The following is a 24849-nucleotide window of genomic DNA, read 5'->3' as shown; positions in this document are numbered from 1 at the left end:
AAAGTCCAATTTCCAACAGTGACCAATCCAGATCTCAAATATCTGGTCGGGTCCCAAAAGAAGATTCCATGTTACCTGTGAGATAAATAGTGGCTTTCTTTAAACCTATATTGTTAATAATGGTTTACAGAACTTGTCAGACCCTTTTTTAAATCTAGTTATGTTGTTTTACCACATCCTCTGGCAACGAATTCCAGAGCTTAATTGTGCACTGAATGAAAAAAGTAATTTTCTCTAATTTTACATGTGTTATTAGTTCCATTCCGCTCAAGATTTTATAGACTTCGGTCTTCTCTTTTCCATTTTCATCACCCATCTCTGTACCTTTTCTAATTCTGCTATATCTTTGATGCAATGTACTAAAATCTGTTTGCTTGCCTTTACAGACGTTTTATTTTGTCTTATGTGTGTTTGTCTGGTTGTGATATTATTGCAATGTGTCTGTCTTGAGTACTATTTAGGTTGAAGGGCCTTATTAATTTAAGAATTTGCTGCTATCTAAATATTAAATCTTTCACTTTTTTGTATTTAAACATATACTATGGTAGAATTTTGGGCTCTGTTTTCAGAGTTTATTGTGGTTTATGATTTGTTTTGTAACAACAAATTCTGATTTTGTTGTTAAATTTACTATCCTTACTATTTTTATATTTTGGACTTCCTTCTTGGTGATTTTTTGGAAAGAGCATTTATAAATTTGAGAAATAAAGTGCTTCCACAGCAGCTAGAAGCTTACATTCAAGAAGGGTTGCTCCCCAGTATCTCTCCACACTCGTCCTTCCCTACACCCCTTCCCGTGCACTCCGCTCCATGGATAAATCCTTCTTATCTGTTCCCTTCTCCACTACTGCCAACTCCAGACTTCGTGCCTTCTGTCTCGCTGCACCCTACGCCTGGAATAAACTTCCTGAGCCCCTACGTCTTGCCCCATCCTTGGCCACCTTTAAATCTAGATTGAAAGCCCACCTCTTTAACATTGCTTTTGACTCGTAACCACTCGCCTCCACCTACCCTCCTCTCTTCCTTCCCGTTCACATTAATTGATTTGATTAGCTTACTTTATTTTTTGTGTATTAGATTGTAAGCTCTTTGAGCAGGGACTGTCTTTCTTCTATGTTTGTGCAGCGCTGCGTATGCCTTGTAGCGCTATAGAAATGCTAAATAGTAGTAGTAGTAGTAGTAAGTGAATTATCTAGGTCTGAACTATTTTTCAATCATCATCAGGGATTGTCCTTCTGAAGAGGTGAAAAGGGTAATCAAGAATTCAGAATGCCACATTTACAGAAGATGGAACTGCTGCTCAGTACTACACCTTGTTACTCATATTGCACCATTGAGTTTTCACAGTGCTGGACAGGATGGTTTGCACAGCTACTGGAGTCCTTCTCCAAACAAGAATTCAGAATGTCAACGTGAGGCAGTGAGGGACTTAGTGCAGATGTCCCTAGAGATAGTCTCTGTGGAGAGTTGCAGTTCAATCATCCGACAGCAGGGGGAGTTGGATCTGCTGTGTCCGTGGCTGAAATGCAGAACTACTATGGCAGGGGTCCAGTGCACTGTGGGGAAGTGAGGCTGGCTGGTCCAAATGGAGTGGCTTTAGAATACAGAAAGTTAAAAAGCCTCAGGAGAGCAAGAGGAGGGAGGCCCCGATACAGAGATTTCAGGAGCACAGGTCCCGACATAGAGTCCTTGGCAAGAGAGGCCTCGTGAGTGTGATCTGCCTGCCAGTATTGTGAGCTATGGTGATATGATTGAGAATTACTGTAAGAGTGAGTACAAGTTGTGTGGCTGGGAGTAAGCCATGAGGGCATGTGAATGCTGTAAAGCTGGGATAAGCCAGTGGGCATGTGGAAATGGAGGAACTGTACTGTATAAGAGTATGGGGACATTAATACTGCTTTGCTTCGCTAAGCTGTGCAAGAGTACTGAACTGCTGGTGTTGCTTAACTGACGATTAGAGTGTTTGAGGTCAGGCTGGAGTTAAGCTGACCTCTGGACTAAGCATTAAAGAATAAGCCTGAGGGTACATGAATAAACCTTGTGATAACCTGGCCCTGTGAGATAACAGGACCAAGACTATTTGTTCTATAAACAAACACCTCTTATGTTGCAGTTATACCTCTTGTCTGGCAGTATTATTACTCCAGTCACGCACAAAACCCGCTCAGTGTCTTACAGTCACATTTACAGAAGATGGACTGCAGCTCAGTATTACAACTTGTTACTCATACAGCACCACTGAGTTTTCACAGTGCTAAACACGATGGTTTGCACAGCTACAGGGAGTCCTTCCCCAAACAGGTTAAAATTGTGTGCAACTCACATTTAAGGCAGGGACATGTCAAGGAAATAAAAAAAACCTTTATGGACTCACTGCTCTTTTCCGATTGCCTGCTACGCTGCCAACTCCAACATAACCTAATGCAGTTTAATTGCAGTCAATTTCTGACTGTGATGATTACTGATTATTTACTTTGGTTTTGATTAAACAATTATATTGTTTGGTTTTACTTGTTAGAACATTCACTGTACTTGTTCCTGTTTTATTATAAAGCACTTTCAACTGTATTAAGTGGCATATTAAGTAATTAAATCAAATTGGACTTTACTATAAAACAGTAGTTCACTTTAGCTAAATAATTTTCTGCTAACCAAGACTGTTTGCTATAAAACACATTATGTACTTTAAATATATTATATATTTTTTTTGTTACATTTGAACCCCGCGCTTTCCCACTCATGGCAGGCTCAATGCGGCTTACATGGGGCAATGGAGGGTTAAGTGACTTGCCCAGAATCACAAGGAGCTGCCTGTGCCTGAAGTGGGAATCTAACTCAGTTCCTCAGGACCAAAGTCCACCACCCTAACCACTAGGCCACTCCTAGCCCTTAATGAAAACATACTAAAAATCAAAAACAAAGATGAGAACTCCCTCTGTCCTCTTTTATTGGTCCCAGCCACATCGTTTTCCTTGCGTTTTCATGGTTTACATCGAGTTTAATGGAGAAAGGCCTAGGAGGAACAGTCCACATCAACCAAGCATTCTCAGCTAACTTGGACGGCAGCAGTAGACAAAGCTTCTGCTCTCCAACTGAATCTATAGTGCTATTTGGTAGTGTTACACTTAGTCAAAACTGACCACCAGCTCCAACTGTAGCTTTAAAAAGACAAACTTATTTTATCCTTCTTATAAAAAAATATATAAAGCAAGTAACATGGTGTATAATGTCAAAAGTTTTTACTAAATCACTGACAAAACAAAAGCCAAAGCTCGTTTCCATAATGCATATTTGGCAAAAGAAAAACTCAATATTAAAAAAAGGACATAAATTAGCTAAATAAAAATTCCTACCCCTTGTCCCTCAGTGATTGTGTTTTTATCAGTTTAGGCATGCAGCACTATTATAGCATTTTCTCCCATATGATGGGTATGAGACAGATCAAGAATCCCAACAGTATTCTAATCAAGAACCAATCTCCCAGAGAACAAGAAAACAACACATAGAAGCATTTCATACATACAGGAACAGGACATTTTAAGTTTACACAATCAGAGGGGAAAAAATTAGTAAAACAAATTCATCCCCAACCCCCCCCCCCTAACAAAAATGCAGTACCTTTGGGTCAACTTTCCACTTTCCCTATATTAAACGTGCTTCTGCAGAGAAATCTTGGTTTATTACCAATGATCTGTTAAACGAGGATCTGTTTTTTTTTTTTTTTTTTTTAATAAGTGCAAAATTATTTTCTTTCCTTTCCTATTACTTAGAAGGTCAGAAAACCAAGCTACTGTTATATGGTTTTATGCAGATTCAAGAATCTGGGTGTCTGATATACAGGTGAATGCATCTATTTCCACCTGGCTGACATCATCATTAGTATCCACTTCAGAAGCTGTACTGCTTTCCTCTGCAGATTTTATGAGTTTTCTGGATTGCTGGTCTAAAGATATATTTTCCAGAGACTCGAGATCCTCAATGCCTGCTCTATAGTGGATCATAAGCAGTGTCAGGGCTTGTAGTCTTTCTCCTGATTTTGATAATGCAGCAGAAAGAAGAGTTTTTTTCCTTGCATCTGTTGTTTCTCTCTCTTCCCTGACCAGGTTGTTGTTATGTTCCAGCTCCTGGTCTATCTCACTCTGAAGTTTGTCCAGCATTAATTCTAGCTTTTGGAATCTCTCGTCTGTAGGTAAATCTCGATATAAATCGCGGCCAATTTCTTTAACAGCAATGAAGACGCTATCGTCTAAGCCTCCTTCCTTTCTTACCAATTTGGTTCCACCGCCTGCTGCTCGTTTAGAAGGACTACTTGAACCTGACATCTCGGTGTCGCTGCTCTCATTATCTGAAGTGTTAGGGGTGTGCTTTGGTGAAGGCTCCACAAGGTCCACTCCCAGCTCAGCCTGGCGAGCTTTGGGCACCTGACGCAAATTTAGTAAGCGAGAACTGGTATTGATGATATGCCTGGTTATTCCTGTGGCTTTATTCACAGAAGCCTTTGATTCAGCATCAAGCCTCCGTTCAGCTACTACACAAAATGGGTTTTCAGACAGACACTTGTCTTGGCATTTTTTATGGCAAACGTAGGCACAGAGCATACACTGTGAAGCTGCTTTTGTCCAGACTTTCTTTTTGCAGTGGTCACACCACGTTGGGTTCTGGAACTGAGTGTCCTGGAAATTATGCTTGCTTTCTGTAAAAACCATCTGAGCTACACTAGTTTCTTCTTTTGGAAACATGGGATCATCTTCTGGAAGATTAGATTCCTTTTCTTTTTCCATCAAGACACTAGAGTTTTCAGACTCACCTTCGATTAGATATCTGAAGTTCAAAGTGATATCCCCATAACAGAATTTTTCATTGAATCCTTTATGAGTACTTAAGCTTCTCAATGCAGTTCTATTGGCTGTAGCTTTGGGCTCAGGTGCATTTAACCTGAAGGTTGTAAAATATTCCATGGACGATGTTGCCAAGCACTCTAGAGCAATTTCTTCCAATTTGATACTGACATGTCCTAAGCAAATAAGACCCCCCATTTTGAAAGGATCTCTGCACCAAAGTGCAACATTTAAATATCTATGGTAACTTTCCACCTCAAATATGCTGCTAGCTTTTGTCCATCGCCCTTGTCTGTTCCGATAAGATGCTTCAGGTGATTCCCATGCAGAATGGTCATCTATGCTATCTTTAGTGCTAGAAGAGCTTTCGGAGACCTTGTCTTTCATTATTTCTTGTTTGAGAGCACTAAGCTTTGAGGCAGTCAGGTCTTCCGCTGGTTCTGTATGCTTCACTGGCTTTTCTAGTGGTTTATCTCCATTACTGGTAGGCAGAGGTGGTCTCTCTGGTTTTTCAACTGATGTATCTTCTGTTTCTAATAAGGTCTGAGTTTCGCAAGATGTTAAAGTTAGTTTTATTTGTGGTCGAGGTGGTACAGGTGGTTTATTGGTGGATCCTTGGGGTAGCCTGTTGGATTGTTGAGCCACATCCAAAACATCAGAACTTTTAACTGCTGTTGATTTTGTTCCTTCTTTTTGCTGTGTCTTCAAGGATGGTTGAAAATTTGTTAAGTTTAATTTACGGTTTAGAATTGGAGATATAGATCCAAGAGGTTTGGAAGCTAGAGTCACCATGGAACGCTTAGGGCTTAGATTAGCTGCTGGGGTTACTTCCTCTTTAACTTCATTAACTGGTTTGATATCAAATGCCAGTTCAACTTCTGGATCCAATTCTTTGCTATCAATATCCAGTGGGACACAAGGAATGTCGTCCTCATAATTCTGCGGACATGGAGCTACAAACGAAGAATCTTCCAGTAGTCCAAAAGTTTCTGGCACCATGCCACCATGCAGATTCTGACCAACTGGCCTTTCATAATATACCAACACTCTGTCACCAGCTTGCTTGATGAGTTTCAGAATTTGAACTGATGATGTAACCTTTATTCCTATTTAAAAAAAAAAAAAAAAGACTATTAAAAACTAGTTGAAACTGGTCATGACTGTTTCTAATATTAGCACACAAGATATTAGCATTTCAGTTTGCATTCTATAGGGACAACTCATATATAATCAGTCACAGCTCTTTAAGTACCACCTTGACCTCAGCTGTGACTCAGTTTTAAAGAAGTTGGCGTTAAGTCTAGCTGTTAGATGACCTGAGATGGCATTAAGTGATCTGCACTAATTACTGCAATTAACACATTTAAGCTATCTTGCACTCACTACAAGGTGACTTACGCATTCATTGCCCATTTCATTCCACACTATGTAATTAGAGGACCTTTTGCTAAAATGCGCTAAATGCGCTGTTTAGTTTGTGGTAACAGCTAATGCACAAGCGTGCTAACCACTTCTGTGGTATTCTTAAGGTTATCGCACGATAATTTGTCCACTAAGGGGATTTTGTGTTAGTGGTGGCACTAGGCAGGGCAAGTGTGGAGAGTGTACGGCAATTAACATGCAGTTAGCACAGGACCACTTACCGCCTCCTCACCAACCTAATTATCACAAGCAAATGCATCTGTTAACGCACAACCTGCAGTGGAAAATGCTGGGCAGGCCTCCAATAGTTGCCGTGCTAGATTTGAAGCTAACGTGCGTTAATTTTCTTCGTTAAGCTGCGGTTAACTGCAAAATCTAGTAAAATGGGTCCTTAATACGTGAATTAGTATGCACTAAGTGTCAAGACAGCATGGCAGCTGCTAGTGTGTCCACACACATTAGTAAAAGCACTCGTTACTCCCAATTTATTTATTAACTGGAATATCACACACCCTACATAATTTCTAACTTTTACTTTTGTTCCTTGGTACATGTAGTATACCTTCGAGAATTTGACAACTAGCTTTGCATTCACACAGTGATATATTAACAGGTAGGAGATGAGACAGTCACCAGGGGCCTAAGCCTGAGAAAAAGGCTCATGCAGAGTTGGTATAAGGGTAATATGAGTAGGGGGACCCATGGTTGGGATATCCATGGCTTAGGTATCAAATGGGACCATTTCTATTTGGCAGCTTTGTATCTACCTTCCCTTTCTTGCAGCCCCCCACCCCCCACCTGCCTTGTATCACAGGACTTGGCCACAATTTGCTTTCTTATTTATCTAATTAAGCTCTTGCAAATAACTTTTTCCTTTGTTGTTTATAGATCCATCTTTTACAAACCACTTTACAGTATTTAAAAAAAAGAATACACAAATATACTATTATAATGAAGAAACGATAGAAAGTGACAATAACTAATTCTTCACACTGGTTTGCAATAGCATTAATATTAGAAGCAATCCCTCCAGTTCTATAAAGGGGATCATTTACGCATGTAACTAAATTAGTAACTGGCTCTAAAATTAGCATAAGTACCAATAACTGGCATCACCAGGCACTACCTGACTCTTAATTTGTGGTTAGATGGAAAAAAAAGAGGAGGAAGACAAAAACCTCATGAAATCGTGAGTACAAAACAAAAGAAAGTGAGGCAGATACCAGGAGGATGTCAGAACATGCAAGGATCTTTACTGTAGCAGTCAAATAAAGGGAGCTGACACAGTCGTGTTTCGGCATATGGGCCTGACTCAGGGGTCAAACAAGCCTGTTGGATTGATGTGAATAAAAAGAAAACTTGAATCCAAAAGATGTCGAAGTCTTTAGCTGTGTAAATCGCTGTGTTTTCCAAATGAGAAACAATAACCACTCTTAAAAGAAAAACTCTCTGCGGAACCGGTGACGTAAAGCGAATGCTTCATACCTGTAGAAGGTATTCTCCGAGGACAGCAGGCTGATTGTTCTCACTGATGGGTGACGTCCACGGCAGCCCCTCCAATCGGAAACTTCACTAGCAAAGGCCTTTGCTAGTCCTCGTGTGCCGTCTTCCCGCCCGAACCGGCTCGTGTTCGTCAGTCCCATACGTAGCAAGACAAAACAAGGGAAGACACAACTCCAAAGGGGAGGCGAGCGGGTTTGTGAGAACAATCAGCCTGCTGTCCTCAGAGAATACCTTCTACAGGTATGTAGCATTCGCTTTCTCCGAGGACAAGCAGGCTGCTTATTCTCACTGATGGGGTATCCCTAGCCCCCAGGCTCACTCAAAACAACAAACATGGTCAATTGGGCCTCGCAACGGCGAGGACATAACTGAGATTGACCTAACACCTTATCCAACTAACAGAGAGTGTAGCCTGGAACAGAATAAAACATGGGCCTAGGGGGGTGGAGTTGGATTCTAAACCCCGAACAGATTCTGAAGCACTGACTGCCCGAACCGACTGTCGCGTCGGGTATCCTGCTGCAGGCAGTAATGAGATGTGAATGTGTGGACAGATGACCACGTCGCAGCTTTGCAGATCTCTTCAATAGTGGCTTACTTCAAGTGGGCCACTGACGCAGCCATGGCTCTGACATTATGAGCCGTGACATGACCCTCAAGAGCCAGCCCAGCCTGGGCGTAAGTGAAGGAAATGCAATCTGCTAGCCAATTGGATATGGTGCGTTTCCCCACAGCCACTCCCCTCCTGTTGGGATCAAAAGAAACAAACAATTGGGCGGACTGTCTGTTGGGCTGTGTCCGCTCCAGATAGAAGGCCAATGCTCTTTTGCAGTCCAATGTGTGCAGCTGACGTTCAGCAGGGCAGGAATGAGGACGGGGAAAGAATGTTGGCAAGACAATTGACTGGTTCAGATGGAACTCCGACACAACCTTTGGCAAGAACTTAGGGTGAGTGCGGAGGACTACTCTGTTGTGATGAAATTTGGTGTAAGGGGCCTGGGCTACCAGGGCCTGAAGCTCACTGACTCTACGAGCTGAAGTAACTGCCACCAAGAAAATGACCTTCCAGGTCAAGTACTTCAGATGGCAGGAGTTCAGTGGCTCAAAAGGAGGTTTCATCAGCTGGGTGAGAACGACATTGAGATCCCATGACACTGTAGGAGGTTTGACGGGGGGCTTTGACAAAAGCAAACCTCTCATGAAGCGAACAACTAAAGGCTGTCCTGAGATCGGCTTACCTTCCACACGGTAATGGTACGCACTGATTGCGCTAAGGTGAACTCTTACAGAGTTGGTCTTGAGACCAGACTCAGACAAGTGCAGAAGGTATTCAAGCAGGGTCTGTGTAGGACAAGAGCGAGAATCTAGGGCCTTGCTGTCACACCAGACGGCAAACCTTCTCCATAGAAAGAAGTAACTCCTCTTAGTGGAATCTTTCCTGGAAGCAAGCAAGATGCGGGAGACACCCTCCGACAGACCCAAAGAGGCAAAGTCTACGCTCTCAACATTCAGGCCGTGAGAGCCAAAGACCGGAGGTTGGGATGCAGAAGCGCCCCTTCGTCCTGTGTGATGAGGGTCGGAAAACACTCCAATCTCCACGGTTCTTCGGAGGACAACTCCAGAAGAAGAGGGAACCAGATCTGACGCGGCCAAAACGGAGCAATCAGAATCATGGTGCCTCAGTCTTGCTTGAGTTTCAACAAAGTCTTCCCCACCAGAGGTATGGGAGGATAAGCATACAGCAGACCTTCCCCCCAGTCCAGGAGGAAGGCATCCAATGCCAGTCTGCCGGGGGCCTGAAGTCTGGAACAGAACTGAGGGACCTTGTGGTTGGCTCGAGATGCAAAGAGATCTACCAAGGGGGTGCCCCACACCTGGAAGATCTGGCACACTACTCGGGAGTTGAGCGACCACTCGTGAGGTTGCATAATCCTGCTCAACCTGTCGGCCAGACTGTTGTTTACGCCTGCCAGATATGTGGCTTGGAGCACCATGCCGTGACGGCGAGCCCAGAGCCACATGCTGATGGCTTCCTGACACGGGGCAAGATCCGGTGCCCCCCTGCTTGTTGATGTAATACATGGCAACCTGGTCGTCTATCTGAATTTGGATAATTTGGTGGGACAGCCGATCTCTGAAAGCCTTCAGAGCGTTCCAGACCGCTCGTAACTCCAGGAGATTGATCTGCAGATCGCGTTCCTGGAGGGACCAGCTTCCCTGGGTGTGAAGCCCATCGACATGAGCCCCCCCACCCCAGGAGAGACGCATCCGTAGTCAGCACTTTTTGTGGCTGAGGAATTTGGAAAGGGCGTCCCAGAGTCAAATTGGACCAAATCGTCCACCAATACAGGGATTTGAGAAAACTCGTGGACAGGTGGATCACGTCTTCTAGATCCCCAGCAGCCTGAAACCACTGGGAAGCTAGGGTCCATTGAGCAGATCGCATTTGAAGGCGGGCCATGGGAGTCACATGAACTGTGGAGGCCGTGTGGCCCAACAATCTCAACATCTGCCGAGCTGTGATCTGCTGGGACGCTCGCACCCGCGAGACGAGGGACAACAAGTTGTTGGCTCTCGCCTCTGGGAGATAGGCAGGAGCCGTCCGAGAATCCAGCAGAGCTCCTATGAATTAGAGTCTCTGCACTGGGAGAAGATGGGACTTTGGATAATTTATCACAAACCCCAGTAGCTCCAGGAGGCGAATAGTCATCTGCATGGACTGTAGAGCTCCCGCCTCGGATGTGTTCTTCACCAGCCAATCGTCGAGATAGGGGAACACGTGCACTCCCAGCCTGCGAAGCGCCGCTGCTACTACAGCCAAGCACTTCGTGAACACTCTGGCCGCAGAGGCGAGTCCAAAGGGTAGCACACAGTACTGGAAGTGACGTGTGCCCAGCTGAAATCGCAGATACTGTCTGTGAGCTGGCAGTATCGGGATGTGCGTGTAGGCGTCCTTCAAGTCCAGAGAGCATAGCCAATCGTTTTCCTGAATCATGGGAAGAAGGGTGCCCAGGGAAAGCATCCTGAACTTTTCCTTGACCAGATATTTGTTCAGGGCCCTTAGGTCTAGGATGGGACGCATCCCCCCTGTTTTCTTTTCCACAAGGAAGTACCTGGAAGAGAATCCAGCCCTTCTTGCCCGGATGGCACGGGCTCGACCGCATTGGCGCTGAGAAGGGCGGAGAGTTCCTCTGCAAGTACCTGCTTGTGCTGGAAGCTGTAGGATTGAGCTCCCGGTGGGCAATTTGGAGGTTTGGAAGCCAAATTGAAGGTGTATTCTTGCCGGACTATTTGGAGAACCCACTGGTCGGAGGTTATTAGAGGCCACCTTTGGTGAAAAGCTTTCAACCTCCCTCCGACCGGCAGATCGCCCGGCACTGACACGTTGATGTCGGCTATGCTCTGCTGGAGCCAGTCAAAAGCTCGCCCCTTGCTTTTGCTGGGGAGCCGAGGGGCCTTGCTGAGGCGGACGCTGCTGACGAGAGCGAGTGCGCTGGGGCTTAGCCTGGGCCGCAGGCTGTCGAGAAGGAGGACTGTACCTACGCTTACCAGAAGAGTAGGGAACAGTCTTCCTTCCCCCATAAAAACGTCTACCTGAGGAGGTAGATGCTGAAGGCTGCCGGAGGGAGAACTTGTCGAAAGCGGTATCCCGCTGGTGGAGCTGCTCTACCACCTGTTCGACTTTTTCTCCAAAAATATTGTCCGCTCGGCAAAGGGAGTCCGCAATCCGCTGCTGGATCCTATTCTCCAGGTCGGAGGCATGCAGCCATGAGAGTCTGCGCATCACCACACCTTGAGCAGCGGCCCTGGACGCGACATCAAAGGTATCATATACCCCTCTGGCCAGGAATTTTCTGCACGCCTTCAGCTGCCTGACCACCTCCTGAAATGGCTTGGAGGGAGCTTGTCCACCAAGCCCACCAACTGCCGCACATTGTTCCGCATGTGTATGCTCGTGTAGAGCTGGTAAGACTGGATTTTGGCCACGAGCATAGAAGAATGGTAGGCCTTCCTCCCAAAGGAGTCTAAGGTTCTAGAGTCCTTGCCCGGGGGCGCCGAAGCATGCTCCCTAGAACCCTTAGCCTTCTTTAGGGCCAGATCCACCACACCAGAGTCGTGAGGCAACTGAGTGCGCATCAGCTCTGGGTCCCCATGGATCCGGTACTGGGACTCGATCTTCTTGGGAATGTGGGGATTACTTAGAGGCTTGGTCCAGTTCACCAGCAATGTCTTTTTTAGGACATGATGCATGGGTATTGTGGACGCTTCCTTAGGTGGAGAAGGATAGTCCAGGAGCTCAAACATTTCAGCCCTGGGCTCGTCCTCCACAACCACCGGGAAGGGGATGGCCGTAGACATCTCCCGGACAAAGGCCGCAAAAGACAGACTCTCAGGAGGAGAAAGCTGCCTTTCAGGGGAGGGAGTGGGATCGGAAGGAAGGCCATCAGACTCCTCGTCAGAGAAATATCTGATGTCCTCTTCCTCTTCCCACGAGGCCTGACCATCAGTATCAGACACAAGTTCATGAACCTGTGTCTGAAGCCGTGCCCGACTCGACTCCGTGAAAACACGGCCACGGTGGGAGCGTCGAGAGGTAGACTCCCTCGCCCGCACCGGCGAAGCTCCCTCCGCCGACGTCGTCGGGGAGCCTTCCTGGGAGGAGACCGCAGTCGGTACCGCAAGCAGCACCGATGTCGGAGACCTCACCCCGGGCAAGGGGCCAGCCGGCGCCTCACTCGACGGTACCGGTGGCACAAGCACCCTTGGTACCGGAGGGGAAGGGCGCAACAGCTCTCCCAGGATCTCTGGGAGAACGGCCCGGAGACTCTCGTGCAGAGCGGCTGTGGAGAAAGACATGGAAGCCGATGCAGGCGTCGAAGTCAGAGTCTGTTCCGGGCGTGGAGGCTGTTCTGGGCTGTCCAAGGTGGAGCGCATTGACACCTCCTGAACAGAGGGTGAGCGGTCCTCCCGGTGCCGATGCCTACTGGGTGCCGACTCCCTCGGCGACCCAGAGCTCTCGGTACCGATGCGGGAAGGAGACCGGTGTCGATGCTTCTTTGACTTTTTCAAACGAAACATGTCACCGGAACTTCCCGGTACCGACGAGGAGGACGTAGAATCCAACCGTCGCTTCCTCGGGGCCGAGGCCGAAGAAGGTCGGTCTTGCGGGGCTGTACCGCAGGAGCCCTCAGGGTAGGGGGAGACCCACCCGAAGGCTCACCGCCACCAGCAGGGGAATGGACAGCCCTCACCTGCACTCCAGTCGAAGCACCACCGTCCGACGACATCAGCACTAGTGGAGGTCTCGGTACCACCGACGCCGACGCAGCCTTTCGATGTCTCGGTACCGACGATACAGAGGGTCGATGCCTCGATGCAGTCGATGCCGAGGTCAAAGGTCTTGAAGCTGTCGACGTCGATGCACTCGATGCCCCCGGTGCTGTTGCCGACGAAGAGCCCGAGAACAACACGTTCCACTGGGCCAATCTCGCTACCTGAGTCCTTTTCTGTAAAAGGGCGCAAAGACTACAGGCCTGCGGGCGGTGCCCATCCCCCAGACACTGAAGACACGACGCGTACCTATCAGTGAGCGAGATTACCCGGGCGCACTGGGTGCACTTCTTGAAGCCGCTGGAAGACTTCGATGACATGGGCGGAAAAATCACGCCGGCGAAATCAAAACTCGTAATGGCGGTAAAGGCACCAAAAATAGGGAGAGAAAAAACCCGAACCGAGGCCTCAAAAGGACCTACCCCGAAAACGAAAGGAAACTTAGCGGGGCAAAAACTGGAAACACGGGAAAAGGGGAAAAGACCGTAAAGGTCTTCATCCAAGTTCTTTTTTTTTTTTTTTTAAGCAAAAGCTCAAAGACGCGCGAGGGTCAACTTGAGGGGCGTGAAACGGCACAAACACGACCGTCCCAAGCGCGGACAAAAGAAGACTGACGAACACGAGCCGGTTCGGGCGGGAAGACGGCCGCGCATGCGCGGTGCGCACGAGGACTAGCAAAGGCCTTTGCTAGTGAAGTTTCCGATTGGAGGGGCTGCCGTGGACGTCACCCATCAGTGAGAACAAGCAGCCTGCTTGTTCTCGGAGAATCTGTGCTTTCCCCAGAGAGTATTTCTTTTGCATTGCAGAGTGGTTATTGTTTCTCATTTGGAAGACACAGCGATTTACATAGCTAAGGACTTTGACAACTTTTGGATTCAAGGTTTCTTTTCATTCACATCAATCCAACAGGCTTATTTGACCCCTGAGGCAGGCCCATATGCCGAAACACGGCCGTGTCTGGTCCCTTTATATAACTGCTATAATCAAGATCCTTGCGTATTCTGACACCCTCTGGTATCTGCCTCACATTTTTTGTTACTAATTTCTGGTTACCCATGTAAATAACTTTTGTGCTCATTCCTATAACCATAGCCCTTACTTTCCATGGTGCAGAGGCATGTGCGGGTCAGAGGCGTAACTGCCAGTATTTGGGCAGGAACATTTATACCAGCCACTGACATGGTGCAAGTGCTCATGCCTAGAGTCAGGTTCCAAAATGCGGACTGTATCAACCATGAGTAATACTGCCACTATACAATTGGCACTTAGTACCCAAATTTCTGGCATCTTAACTTTTAGTGCCCCATATGCATAAGCCCCTGGATTCTATATAGTACAACTTAAGCTGCATGCACAAATCCGGTCATTTTCTGAATTTGCGCATGCAACTTAGTTAACAAGCCAATCAGCACCGATAACTGCCAATTGACAAGCAATTATTGACACTAATTGGCATTAGAAGTTATGCACACAACTGTCAAAATTATTCTGCAATGTGATGAGCATAAATTCTAAGTCGCATAGTTGAAAAGGGGTGTGGCCATGGTTGTTTCTCAAACCGTGTGTTGTTATAGAATACACCCGGTCTGTGCCTAATTTATGCGTTGGGACACACAAAGTTTTACTTGGCATGGAAATTTAAGCTTACTTTATAAGAATACGCGTATTTTTTTTTCTCGGTGCGGATTTTTCAGGTGCCAGGTATAGAATGTAGCCCAAAGTGAACAGTGACAGGCTTTTAAATCACTACCAATCATTCTTCCCCTCTCCTCATCGCTTTGCCTCAGTGATGACTTACTACCATTTTGGTTTAATGCTCCCTTTGTAGGGCGTTTCTAGGGGAAGCCTACCAATCGGTTGAAGATAGCCATCTTATGGAGAGTGAAGCGACTTTTTTTTATTTATTTTGTATGGGAGCACTATTGAGATAAGTAATAGCACATACAGAAAATTAAGAGTAGCCCGATGAAAGAGGTGCTATACCACTTGGCAAAGAAATGAATTGCCTTAAAAAAGTGGTTTTTTGCTAAGGGCTCTCTTTAAAATAAAAAAAGCATAGGAAAAGAAGAAAAAATTAGTAAATAATTGTTAAGATCTATTTTCATGTACATTATAGAAACATTTGGGCCTGTATTGCTGTTAGTTAATCTCATGTAGCAGCAACTAGTCTTGGTTCTAGTTTTCTATCCTTTCTACCTTTGTCATGCACCAAGTCCCACAACAAACCCAAGATCACATTTAGGAGCTTTTCTACTCAAGCTGCAAAAAGGCAGCTCAGTTCAGTCTTTAGTCTCCTAGGTCTTGATGCACCATGACAACCCCTACAACCTGTCTAAAAAAGTATTTGAAAATAGAGATGTCCCTTCATAGAGATGTGCTGCTTGTGACATGTATTCAATTTGGTGTATGCCCCAGGGAAAAACTATTGCCCATTGGTATGGTAATTACTTATACTGAAGACAGTCAAACTATAATCTTATAAAAATGGTTACAAGAGCTGAAACTACAAGTTTTCACAACTTGTATTTTAAAAAATGCACATTTAAAATTTTTTGTTAATTTTGGTAGTAAAACTATTATTTTCATCAGTTCTTACCATACAGACTTCCAAACTCTAGTTTTTCCCAAAGAGGAGGATCATGGAAAAGAGCACAGCTGTGCATGTTTGGACATTTCATATTCAGTGTCTTTCAGCAAGTATAAATAAAACTGCAGCACAGGAAACTTACCTCCAATAGCAATAATTCGGTCACCTTTTTGCAGATCAGCTATTGCGGCTGGCGAGTTGGGTGTTACTGTTTCAATGCTAACATGTCCTGCGTCTCCATCACTGGCCTGCACCTGACGAAAAGTCAGCCCAACGCTTTGTGAATTGCCTTTAATCAGCTCAGCCTACAAAACAAAGTGAAAACTCAATTGGTAAGAGTATTAAAATGATATCAAGTTAAACACATACAATAAGCTTAATGTACCACAAGAGATATACAAATGTAATAAATAAATAAATAAATAAATACTGTGCTGATCAACCAAATGGATTTTTTAGTCATCAGATTTACTAGCAAGTGTCTGCCAGTCAGCTGACTTCACAGGAATTACAAGACACTGGAAGACTGCCAATTCTTTTTTTATGCTTTAGAATGTCATTTACTAACAGCTTTAACTACCTGCCCTCAAATATTCAATGAATGGCCCAAGCTGAAGGCGAGGGTCCAGTGTATGTCACTATGGGCAATTATCTAAAGATAATGCCTCTCTGCTATTATGCATTTTTCCTAGTAAATATACCAAGGGGAAGATAGTATTCTACTGACTGGTCTCTATGTAAATCTCCCCAAACAGTGAAGTGAGGGCAAGGTGTCGGGAGACACATAGAGAACTAACCCAAGGATGAGATTTAAACTTATTTCAAACTACAATCTGTGATGTTAGAGTTCACACAAATACATCCCCCCCCCCCACCCCTTTAGCATGGATCTCAGGAACATGTTATTCAGAATGGTGTTCATGATATATTTGTACTCATGAAGCTCAACAAAGTATTGCATATCAAGTAAAATGAGTTTATCTTGTTGGGCAGACTGGATGTACATGTCTTTATCTGCTGTCACTTACTATGTTACTATATTAGATTTTTATCTTTTGGTTAACCTAAAAACCCTGTGCTGTCTCTGTCTATGACTTGGAAGACAAAGATTTTTTCTTTCCAAACCAACAGAAAGTGTAATATTTTATCTAACCATTAAATGCCACCAACAACAGATTTCAAAGGAACAGATTTTACAGGTTAACCCCAAAGTGCCACTGTCCCAAGGCAACAAGTATTGCTAGGCTTCTCCACTACTAGGGGGCCGAACACACAACCAACAGTAACTACATAGTTCAATTCAGTCACTAGGCGCTACTGTACATAGCAGCATTTAAGAAGGCTAAACAGTACAGTCACTAGGTTTCAGAAAAGAACTTACAACACAGAAAATGAAACACACCTCTGATTCACTAACAGCCAGCCTGTCGGGGACAGGAGCGTGGCAGCACTGCCGGATGCTCAATGGGGGAAGGGTACGGAACAAGCCTAGTGGAATTATGTCCAGTGTGTGCGTGCCCGCCTGCCTATCTGTGCGTGCTTGTGACCAGAAGAGGATAGCGGCAGTTTGAAAGCAGCAATCCCTTAAATGCTATATTTCAGTGCATCTAAGTTTCTAGGCTGCAGAAGCTGGAACTGCTTCCTCCACAGAAATGCTTTGGGCCGTTTTTCTTTTTCTTTGGGGGGGGGGGGGGGGGGGGGGGGGGAGAGAGAGGGGTGTTTATTTTTCTGAAACATGAAGTCTGGTCTGGCTCATTTTTGAACTTGTGTCTTTTGTCTCATGCCTTCAATGTTATTTTACAGCCAAACATTCTCAACCTCTTATGTATAATTTCTTACCAACATCTCACTAGATAGGAAAGATGAAAAAAATGGCAAAAGCTGACAACAGTGTCTCAGGAACCAAACCACTCTGTTCCTACAATCACACTGCTTTTCATTCTGATCAGCTTAAAAAACAAAACAAAACACTCAAATAGTAGAAAAGTTAAAGATTGATGTAATGCATCCTATAAACAAAATCATTCTGGAGAAAATAGACAATCACAAATGCACAAAGACCAGCTGCTGCTACTCTCCCCCCCCCCCAAGAGTTTTCACATTACAAAAGGCATGGAAGGTGGGAGAGGTGTCAGAAAAAGAATGGGAACACCAGACGGGTAAGTCATAGGATTATCTACTAATAACCCAAAGTAACTATAAAAGTGTTAAAATGTTCCACAGAATGAAAGAAACATGGGTGAACGACTAAATTCCAAGAAGCAGTCCGCACAAGAAAGTCTGAACTGTGTGTTTCTTCTGCCTCTTAAATAGGGCTTTGGAGTTGGAAGTAATTTTGGGTGGAGTTTTTTGTTTTGGATCTAATATCAATAGGAGTTAGAAAAATAGAGGAATGAAGTCGAACATTTGGTGTAGAACTCCACAGCCCTGCTCTTAAACTCTTTCCTTGCCATGTAGCAACTGTAATGATATTCTGAGCTGTGCAATTCTTATTTAATATTCTGCTCTGAATGGACTCAACAACTGTGATGACGATTATTTGCTTCCTCCTAGGCTGAATGCCAATAAACTTGAGTTATCTGAATGGACCTGATTGAGAATTTTTTTTTTCAGATGGAAACAAAATAATGGTTTTTTTTCTTTCCTTATATATAGCAAATCTTACTCTGCCACAAACAGGAGATGAGACAGGGCATAAACCAAAGTGCTAGACTGGATTTATTACTTATAATCCACCCTTGTCCAGGGTGGCGAACAGAAGTACATACATAAAATCACATAAAAAACAATTTACAAAATAAATTCTTCAAAATACACAAAGTGAGCAAATGTCCAGGCTCCCTAGATGGACAAAGACGCAGAACCAGCAGGCACATGATACGCTAAGCATAACAAGTGTGTTTCAGTTGTCACTTAAATGTTTGTGTATGTCGCTCATTTTTAAGTCCACTTGGCAGCTTATTCCACTTCAATGGTCCAATTATTGAAAAAGTTCCTCTTTGAATTATGTCCAAACGCACTCAATTTAAGGCAGGCATTACAAGATCACAGAACATCATTTTTAGATCACTTGCAGCATTAAAAACGTTGAGACTAGAAGGGAAATACATGCACAAAGTATGACTCTAAATACTGAAATGTCACAGCTGTAGACAGATGGACACTAGTTTGCCCAGCTGCCCGGTTTCCTGTTATCTTATACTCCATCTCTTCTTATACCCTTTCCTACACTGGCCTCTAGTACAAAGATAAGCAACTCCGATCCTCAAATGCCACAGAGGTAGGTCAGGATATCCACAATAAATAAGCATGCAAATCTGTCTCGTGCATATCTGTTGTGGATATCCTGAAAACCTGACCTACATGTGGCACTTGAGGACAGGTCACCGGAGTTGTTTATCCCTGCAGTAGTATCCATCCCGTACAAGCTTGATTACTGCCATTGCTTGAGTTGGTATCAATTCTGCTCCTGAACAGAAAATATCTGATTTTAAATTCAGTACATAGCAACCTCATTATTATACCACAGAAACATCAATGTGCAATTATACGGAAGGATGCACATTAAAAAATATTTCTAAGAGTTGACCCCACCATGGGGCAAAGAATCAATGATGACCAGGCATCCAAATGTTCTTGTTGAATCCTTCATCTTCTGCTTGTAGCAGTTACCAAAAATTTAAGGTCAGTTTTCTGTAATATAGAAATAAGTCTATCTTTGCAGTCATGGCCATCCCAAATCCCATAATTTGCTATTTTTAAAGGGGATTTTTTTTTTGTCAAGGAGATCATGAAGACTCTCTCTACCTATTTACCTACAGCTGTGCTTAGATTCAGCAACTCCAGGCAACCAGTAAATTAACAGAGCTGCTATAGAGCAAAACTCACCAAAAATCAATCTTGTAATCCATTGCAAAGAGGTGGGAAAATGTGGGATACAAATGCAATATATAAAAAATAAATTGCTTTCCAACCCTTTCCTGAAAACCTGAGTGGCTGGGTTGGGAAACATTTTAAGTCTGAAAACCTGTGAGGGAATACCTTCAAAGAAAGGAATGGTATAGACAGATGGTGGAAAGAGTGGCTGGAAGAAGGAAGACTGGAAATGGAGTAGAAGAAATGAAAGGGAAATGGGACTTGATATACCACCTTTCTGAGGTTTTTGCAACTCCATTCAAAGCGGTTTACATATATTCAGGTACTTATTTTGTACCAGGGGCAATAGAGGGGTTAAGTGACTTGCTCACAAGGGTGAGAATCAAGAAATGAGATGGATAGATGAAGACAAATGGTTGGAAAGGCTACATATGGGAAGGGAGTGGATGGAAGGACTGGATGAAGAGGGAGAAGATAATGAAAGGAAGAAGTCAGGTGCAGGAGGATGGCAAGAGGAACAGAGCACGTTAGAGAGAAAGACACAAGAAAAGAAAGCTGCGGAGGGGGAAGGAAACTATGAAAGTAAAAAAGCATAGCGAGCAAAACTGAAGTAGGGAAAGGAAATTCATTCTAAAACGAAAAAATCAGGCACACAAAAGTTGTTGCTAAAATAAAAGTATAGTTACTAGGTCACTTCAGTAGGATACTTCCAATACCCAATTCTCCAACCTTTCACTTTTACACTTCAAAGGAGTTTCATGGTATGCTTAAGGGTTGTCAACATAGTCACTGTGTTCTGATCATAAACTAAAACACCACATCTAATTTTTGCGCTTGAAATCCAAAATTAATCACAACTGAGTGTTCCCAAGAAATCTAAAATCAATTCATGTCACCAGAAAACAACTGTCTCAGAGGATGCTTACAAAATTGAACAGCAGTCCATACACCTCAGTCTTGAATTACAAATATACTGTGCAAATGAGTACCCAAAATTAGTTATTGTATGAGCAAGACAAATGAATGTAGTAGGAAGTGATCATTAAATTATGAATATGACTTGAACTGCCCTGAAGGAGGAACTAACATGCCACAACTTCACCCATCAGTACTGACTTAGTTGAGTTTAAATTTCATGGCTCACTGACACTGAAATTTGAGGTTGTTCTGGTTAACAGGACTGCTGAATGGCAGAGCTTAGGAACAACATTTTTAACTTCTTTTGCATGGCACATTATAATTGCAGCAAATATGAGGCAGAATTAACCATGAGATGCAACAGGAAATGGAGGGAGGGAGAAGCTTTAAGCACTACTCAGCTTGCTGCCAGAGTAGCAATGCAAAAAATGATTATATCTTGATACAAAATCACACTTCTGTTAAAGGCCAATTGTTCTGATCTTTTGAATCCAAAACAGGATTTTGAACTATTTTAAAGGATAAAACTTCAGTGTCATTTGAAATATTTTCCTCTAGAAAAAAAAAGAAATTGCTTACAATATATAGAGATAACCCACTGAAAGAAACAAGTGGGATAGAAATTGAAAATTGTTTGACTTTTATATAAATAAAATTCAAAGGCAAAACACTACTGGAGACGTACTAACAAAGAAATGCTGCTATTTTAAAGGAAAACGAGTGTTTTGAAGCTTTGGGTTTCAGAAATATCAAGGCATTTTGGAGTCCTAATTCTTCAAAGGGCACAAGAGTAAGAGCGAGCACTATATTCAATTACAAAATTGCACCAACGTAAAAGAAACTAACATCAAGCCTCAATTTTCTTTTCTGCTCTCCTGGGCACTCACAAGCTACCACTGGGAACAAAAGCTCTCAAAGTGGTAGACCAACTTTAGGCCTTGATTTAGACAATACTGGAATCAGAATACTGGGCTTGATGAACCTTTACAATAATTCTTATGTTCTTAAAGCCTTCATGGGGAGTAAAACCCAGAGACCTAGGTTCCATTCCACCACCAACTCGCCATATGACACAAGAACACGTCATAAGTATTGCCATACTGGGAAAGACCAAAGGCCCATCAAGCCCAGCATCCTGTTTCCAACAGTGGCCAATCCAGGTCACAAATACCTGGCAAGAACACAAAAAAGTACAAAACATTTTATACTGCTTTTCCCAGAAATAGTGGATTTTCCCCAAGTCCATTTAATAATGGTCTATGGACTTTTCCTAAAGGAAGCCGTCCAAACCTTTTTTTTTAACTCCGCGAAGCTAACCGCCTTTACCACATTTTCTGGCAATGAATTCCAGAGCTTAATTACATGTTGAGTGAAGAAACATTTTCTCTGATTCATTTTAAATTTACTATGTTGTAGCTTCATCGCATGCCCTCTAGTCCTAGTATTTTGGTATTTTTGGAAAGCATAAACAGACGCTTCACATCTACCCATTCAACTCTACTCATTATTTTATAGACCTCTATCATATCTGCCCTCAGCCGCCTTTTCTCCAAGCTGAAGAGCCCTAGCCAGTTTAGCCTTTCCTCATAGGGAAGTTATCCCATCCCCTTTATCATTTTCGTCGCCCTTCTCTGCACCTTTCCTAATTCCACTATATCTTTTTTGAGATGCGGCGACCAGAATTGAACACAATATTTGAGGTGCGGTCGCACCATGGAGCAATACAAAGGCATTATAACATCCTTATTTTTGTTTTCCATTCCTTTCCTAATAATACCTAACATTCTATTTGCTTTCTTAGCCGCAGCAGCACACTGAGCAGAAGGTTTCAACGTATCATCGACGACGACACTTAGATCCCTTTCTTGGTCCGTGACTCCTAATATGGAACCTTGCACGACGTAGCTATAATTCAGGTTTCTCTTTCCCACATACATCACTTTGCACTTGCTCATATTAAATGTCATCTGCCATTTAGACGCCCAGTCTCCCAGTCTCATAAGGTCCTCCTGTAATGTTTCACAACCTTCCCGCGATTTAACGACTTTGAATAACTTTGTGTCATCAGCAAATTTAATTACCTCACTAGTTACTCCCATCTCTAGGTCATTTATAAATATGTTAAAAAGCAGTGGTCCCAACACAGACCCCTGGGGAACCCCACTAACTACCCTTCTCCATCGAGAATACTGACCATTTAACCCTACTCTCTGTTTTCTATCTTTTAACCAGTTTTTAATCCACAATAGAACACTACCTCCTATCCCATGACTCTCCAATTTCCTCTGGAGTCTTTCACAAGGTACTCTGTCAAGCACCTTCTGAAAATCCAGATACACAATATCAACCGGCTCACCTTTATCCACATGTTTGTTCACCCCTTCAAAGAAATGTAGTAGATTGGTGAGGCAAGATTTCCCTTCACTAAATCCATGTTGACTTTGTCTCATTAATTCATGCTTTTGAATATGCTCTGTAATATTGTTCTTAATAATAGTCTCTACCATTTTGCCCGGCACCAACGTCAGACTCACCGGTCTATAATTTCCCGGATCTCCTCTGGAACGTTTTTTTAAAAATCGGCATTACATTGGCCACCCTCCAATCTTCCGGTACCACGCTCGATTTTAAGGATAAATTACATATTACTAACAATAGCTCCGCAAGCTCATTTTTCAGTTCTATCAGTACTCTGGGATGAATACCATCCGGTCCAGGAGATTTGCTACTCTTCAATTTGTATAACTGCCCCATTACATCCTCCAAGTTTACAGATAATTCAATAAGTTTCTCCGACTCGTCAGCTTCGAATACCATTTCCGGCACCGGTATCCCACCCAAATCTTCCTTGGTGAAGACCGAAGCAAAGAATTCATTTAATCTCTCCGCTACAGCTTTGTCTTCCCTGATCGCCCCTTTTACTCCTCAGTCATCTAGTGGTCCAACCGATTCTTTTGCCGGCTTCCTGCTTTTAACATACCTAAAAATTTTTTTACTATGTGTTTTTGCCTCCAACGCAATCTTTATTTCGAAGGCCCTCTTAGCCTTATCAGCGCTTTGCATTTGACTTGACATTCCTTATGCTGTTTCTCATTATTTTCAGTTGGTTCCTTCTTCCATTTTCTGAAGGATTTTCTTTTAAGATCTAATAGCTTCCGTCACCTCACTTTTTAACCATGCCGGCTGTCGTTTGGTCTTCCGTCCTCCTTTTTTAATACGCGGAATATATTTGGCCTGGGCTTTCAGGATGGTGTTTTTAAACAGCATCCATGCCTGATGTAAATTTTTGACCCTCGCAGTCGCTCCTCTTAGTTTTCTTTTTCACCATTCTTCTCATTTTATCATAGTCTCCTTTTTTAAAGTTAAACGCTAACGTACTTGATTTCCTATGTATATCAAATCCGATCATATTATGATCACTGTTATCAGCGGCCCCCGCACCATTACCTCCCGCACCAGATCATGCGCTCCACTAAGGACTAGGTCTAGAATTTTTCCTTCTCTCGTCAGCTCCTGTTCCAGCTGCTCCATCAAGCTGTCCTTGATTTCATCAAGGGAATTTTACCTCCCTAGCGTGTCCCGATGTTACATTTACCCAGTCAATATCGGGGTAATTAAAATCACCCATTATTATTGTGTTGCCCAGTTTGTTCGCGTCCCTAATTTCCTTTATCATTTCTGAATCTGTCTGTTCATCCTGGCCAGAAGGACAGTAGTACACTCCTATCACTATCCTTTTCCCCTTTACACATGGAAGTTCAATCCACAGTGATTCCAAGAAGTGTTTTGTTTCCTGCAGAATTTTCAATCTATTTGATTCAAGGCTCTCGTTAATATATAATGCTACCCCTCCACCAATTTGATCCACCCTATCACTACGATATAATTTGTACCCCGGTATGACAGTGTCCCACTGGTTATCCTCCTTCCACCAGGTCTCAGAGATGCCTATTATATCTAATTTTTCATTTAGTGCAATATATTCTAACTCTCCCATCTTATTTCTTAGGCTCCTGGCATTCGCATATAGACATTTCAAACTATGCTTGTTGGTCCTATTTACATCATGCTCAGTACTTGACAGTATTAATTTGCAATCTTTTGTCTGATTTTTATTTAAGGACACCTGATCTACTAAGGTATCTTTTGCAACCTCACTATCAGGATACACTATCTTCCCTGTTTTGGTGACATCTTTGTTTTTTTTTTTATTTATAAACATTTTAATATACATAGTATTCAATCAAGAAGAATAATACACAATGCGTGAAATATCATAATTATATAAAAAAAAAAGAAAGATGAGGGAAATAACAAAAAAACTTCTATCAACCACAAATTGAAGGAAAGTGATCCAAGAATTAGGAAAAAAAT

General features: G+C 43.4%; 1 protein-coding gene across 2 annotated transcripts in view; it reads right to left on the bottom strand.

Moving 5' to 3' along the window:
• Positions 1-3694: 3694 nt before the first annotated feature.
• The window catches only part of PDZD8 (PDZ domain containing 8), a 223874-nt gene continuing 202719 nt past the window's right edge, over positions 3695-24849 (bottom strand). For both annotated transcript variants that reach the window (XM_030202637.1, XM_030202638.1), the window contains 2 exons: positions 15824-15986; positions 3695-5944 (listed from right to left, as the gene is read on the bottom strand). In XM_030202637.1, the coding sequence (XP_030058497.1) occupies positions 3804-5944; positions 15824-15986 (2304 nt within the window). In that variant the 3' untranslated portion in view covers positions 3695-3803. The remainder of the gene's footprint in view (positions 5945-15823; positions 15987-24849) is intronic.

This window comes from Microcaecilia unicolor, chromosome 5 (assembly GCF_901765095.1).
Source record: "Microcaecilia unicolor chromosome 5, aMicUni1.1, whole genome shotgun sequence".
Classification (NCBI taxonomy): domain Eukaryota; kingdom Metazoa; phylum Chordata; class Amphibia; order Gymnophiona; family Siphonopidae; genus Microcaecilia; species Microcaecilia unicolor.
This window is presented reverse-complemented; position numbering and strand designations above follow the sequence as displayed.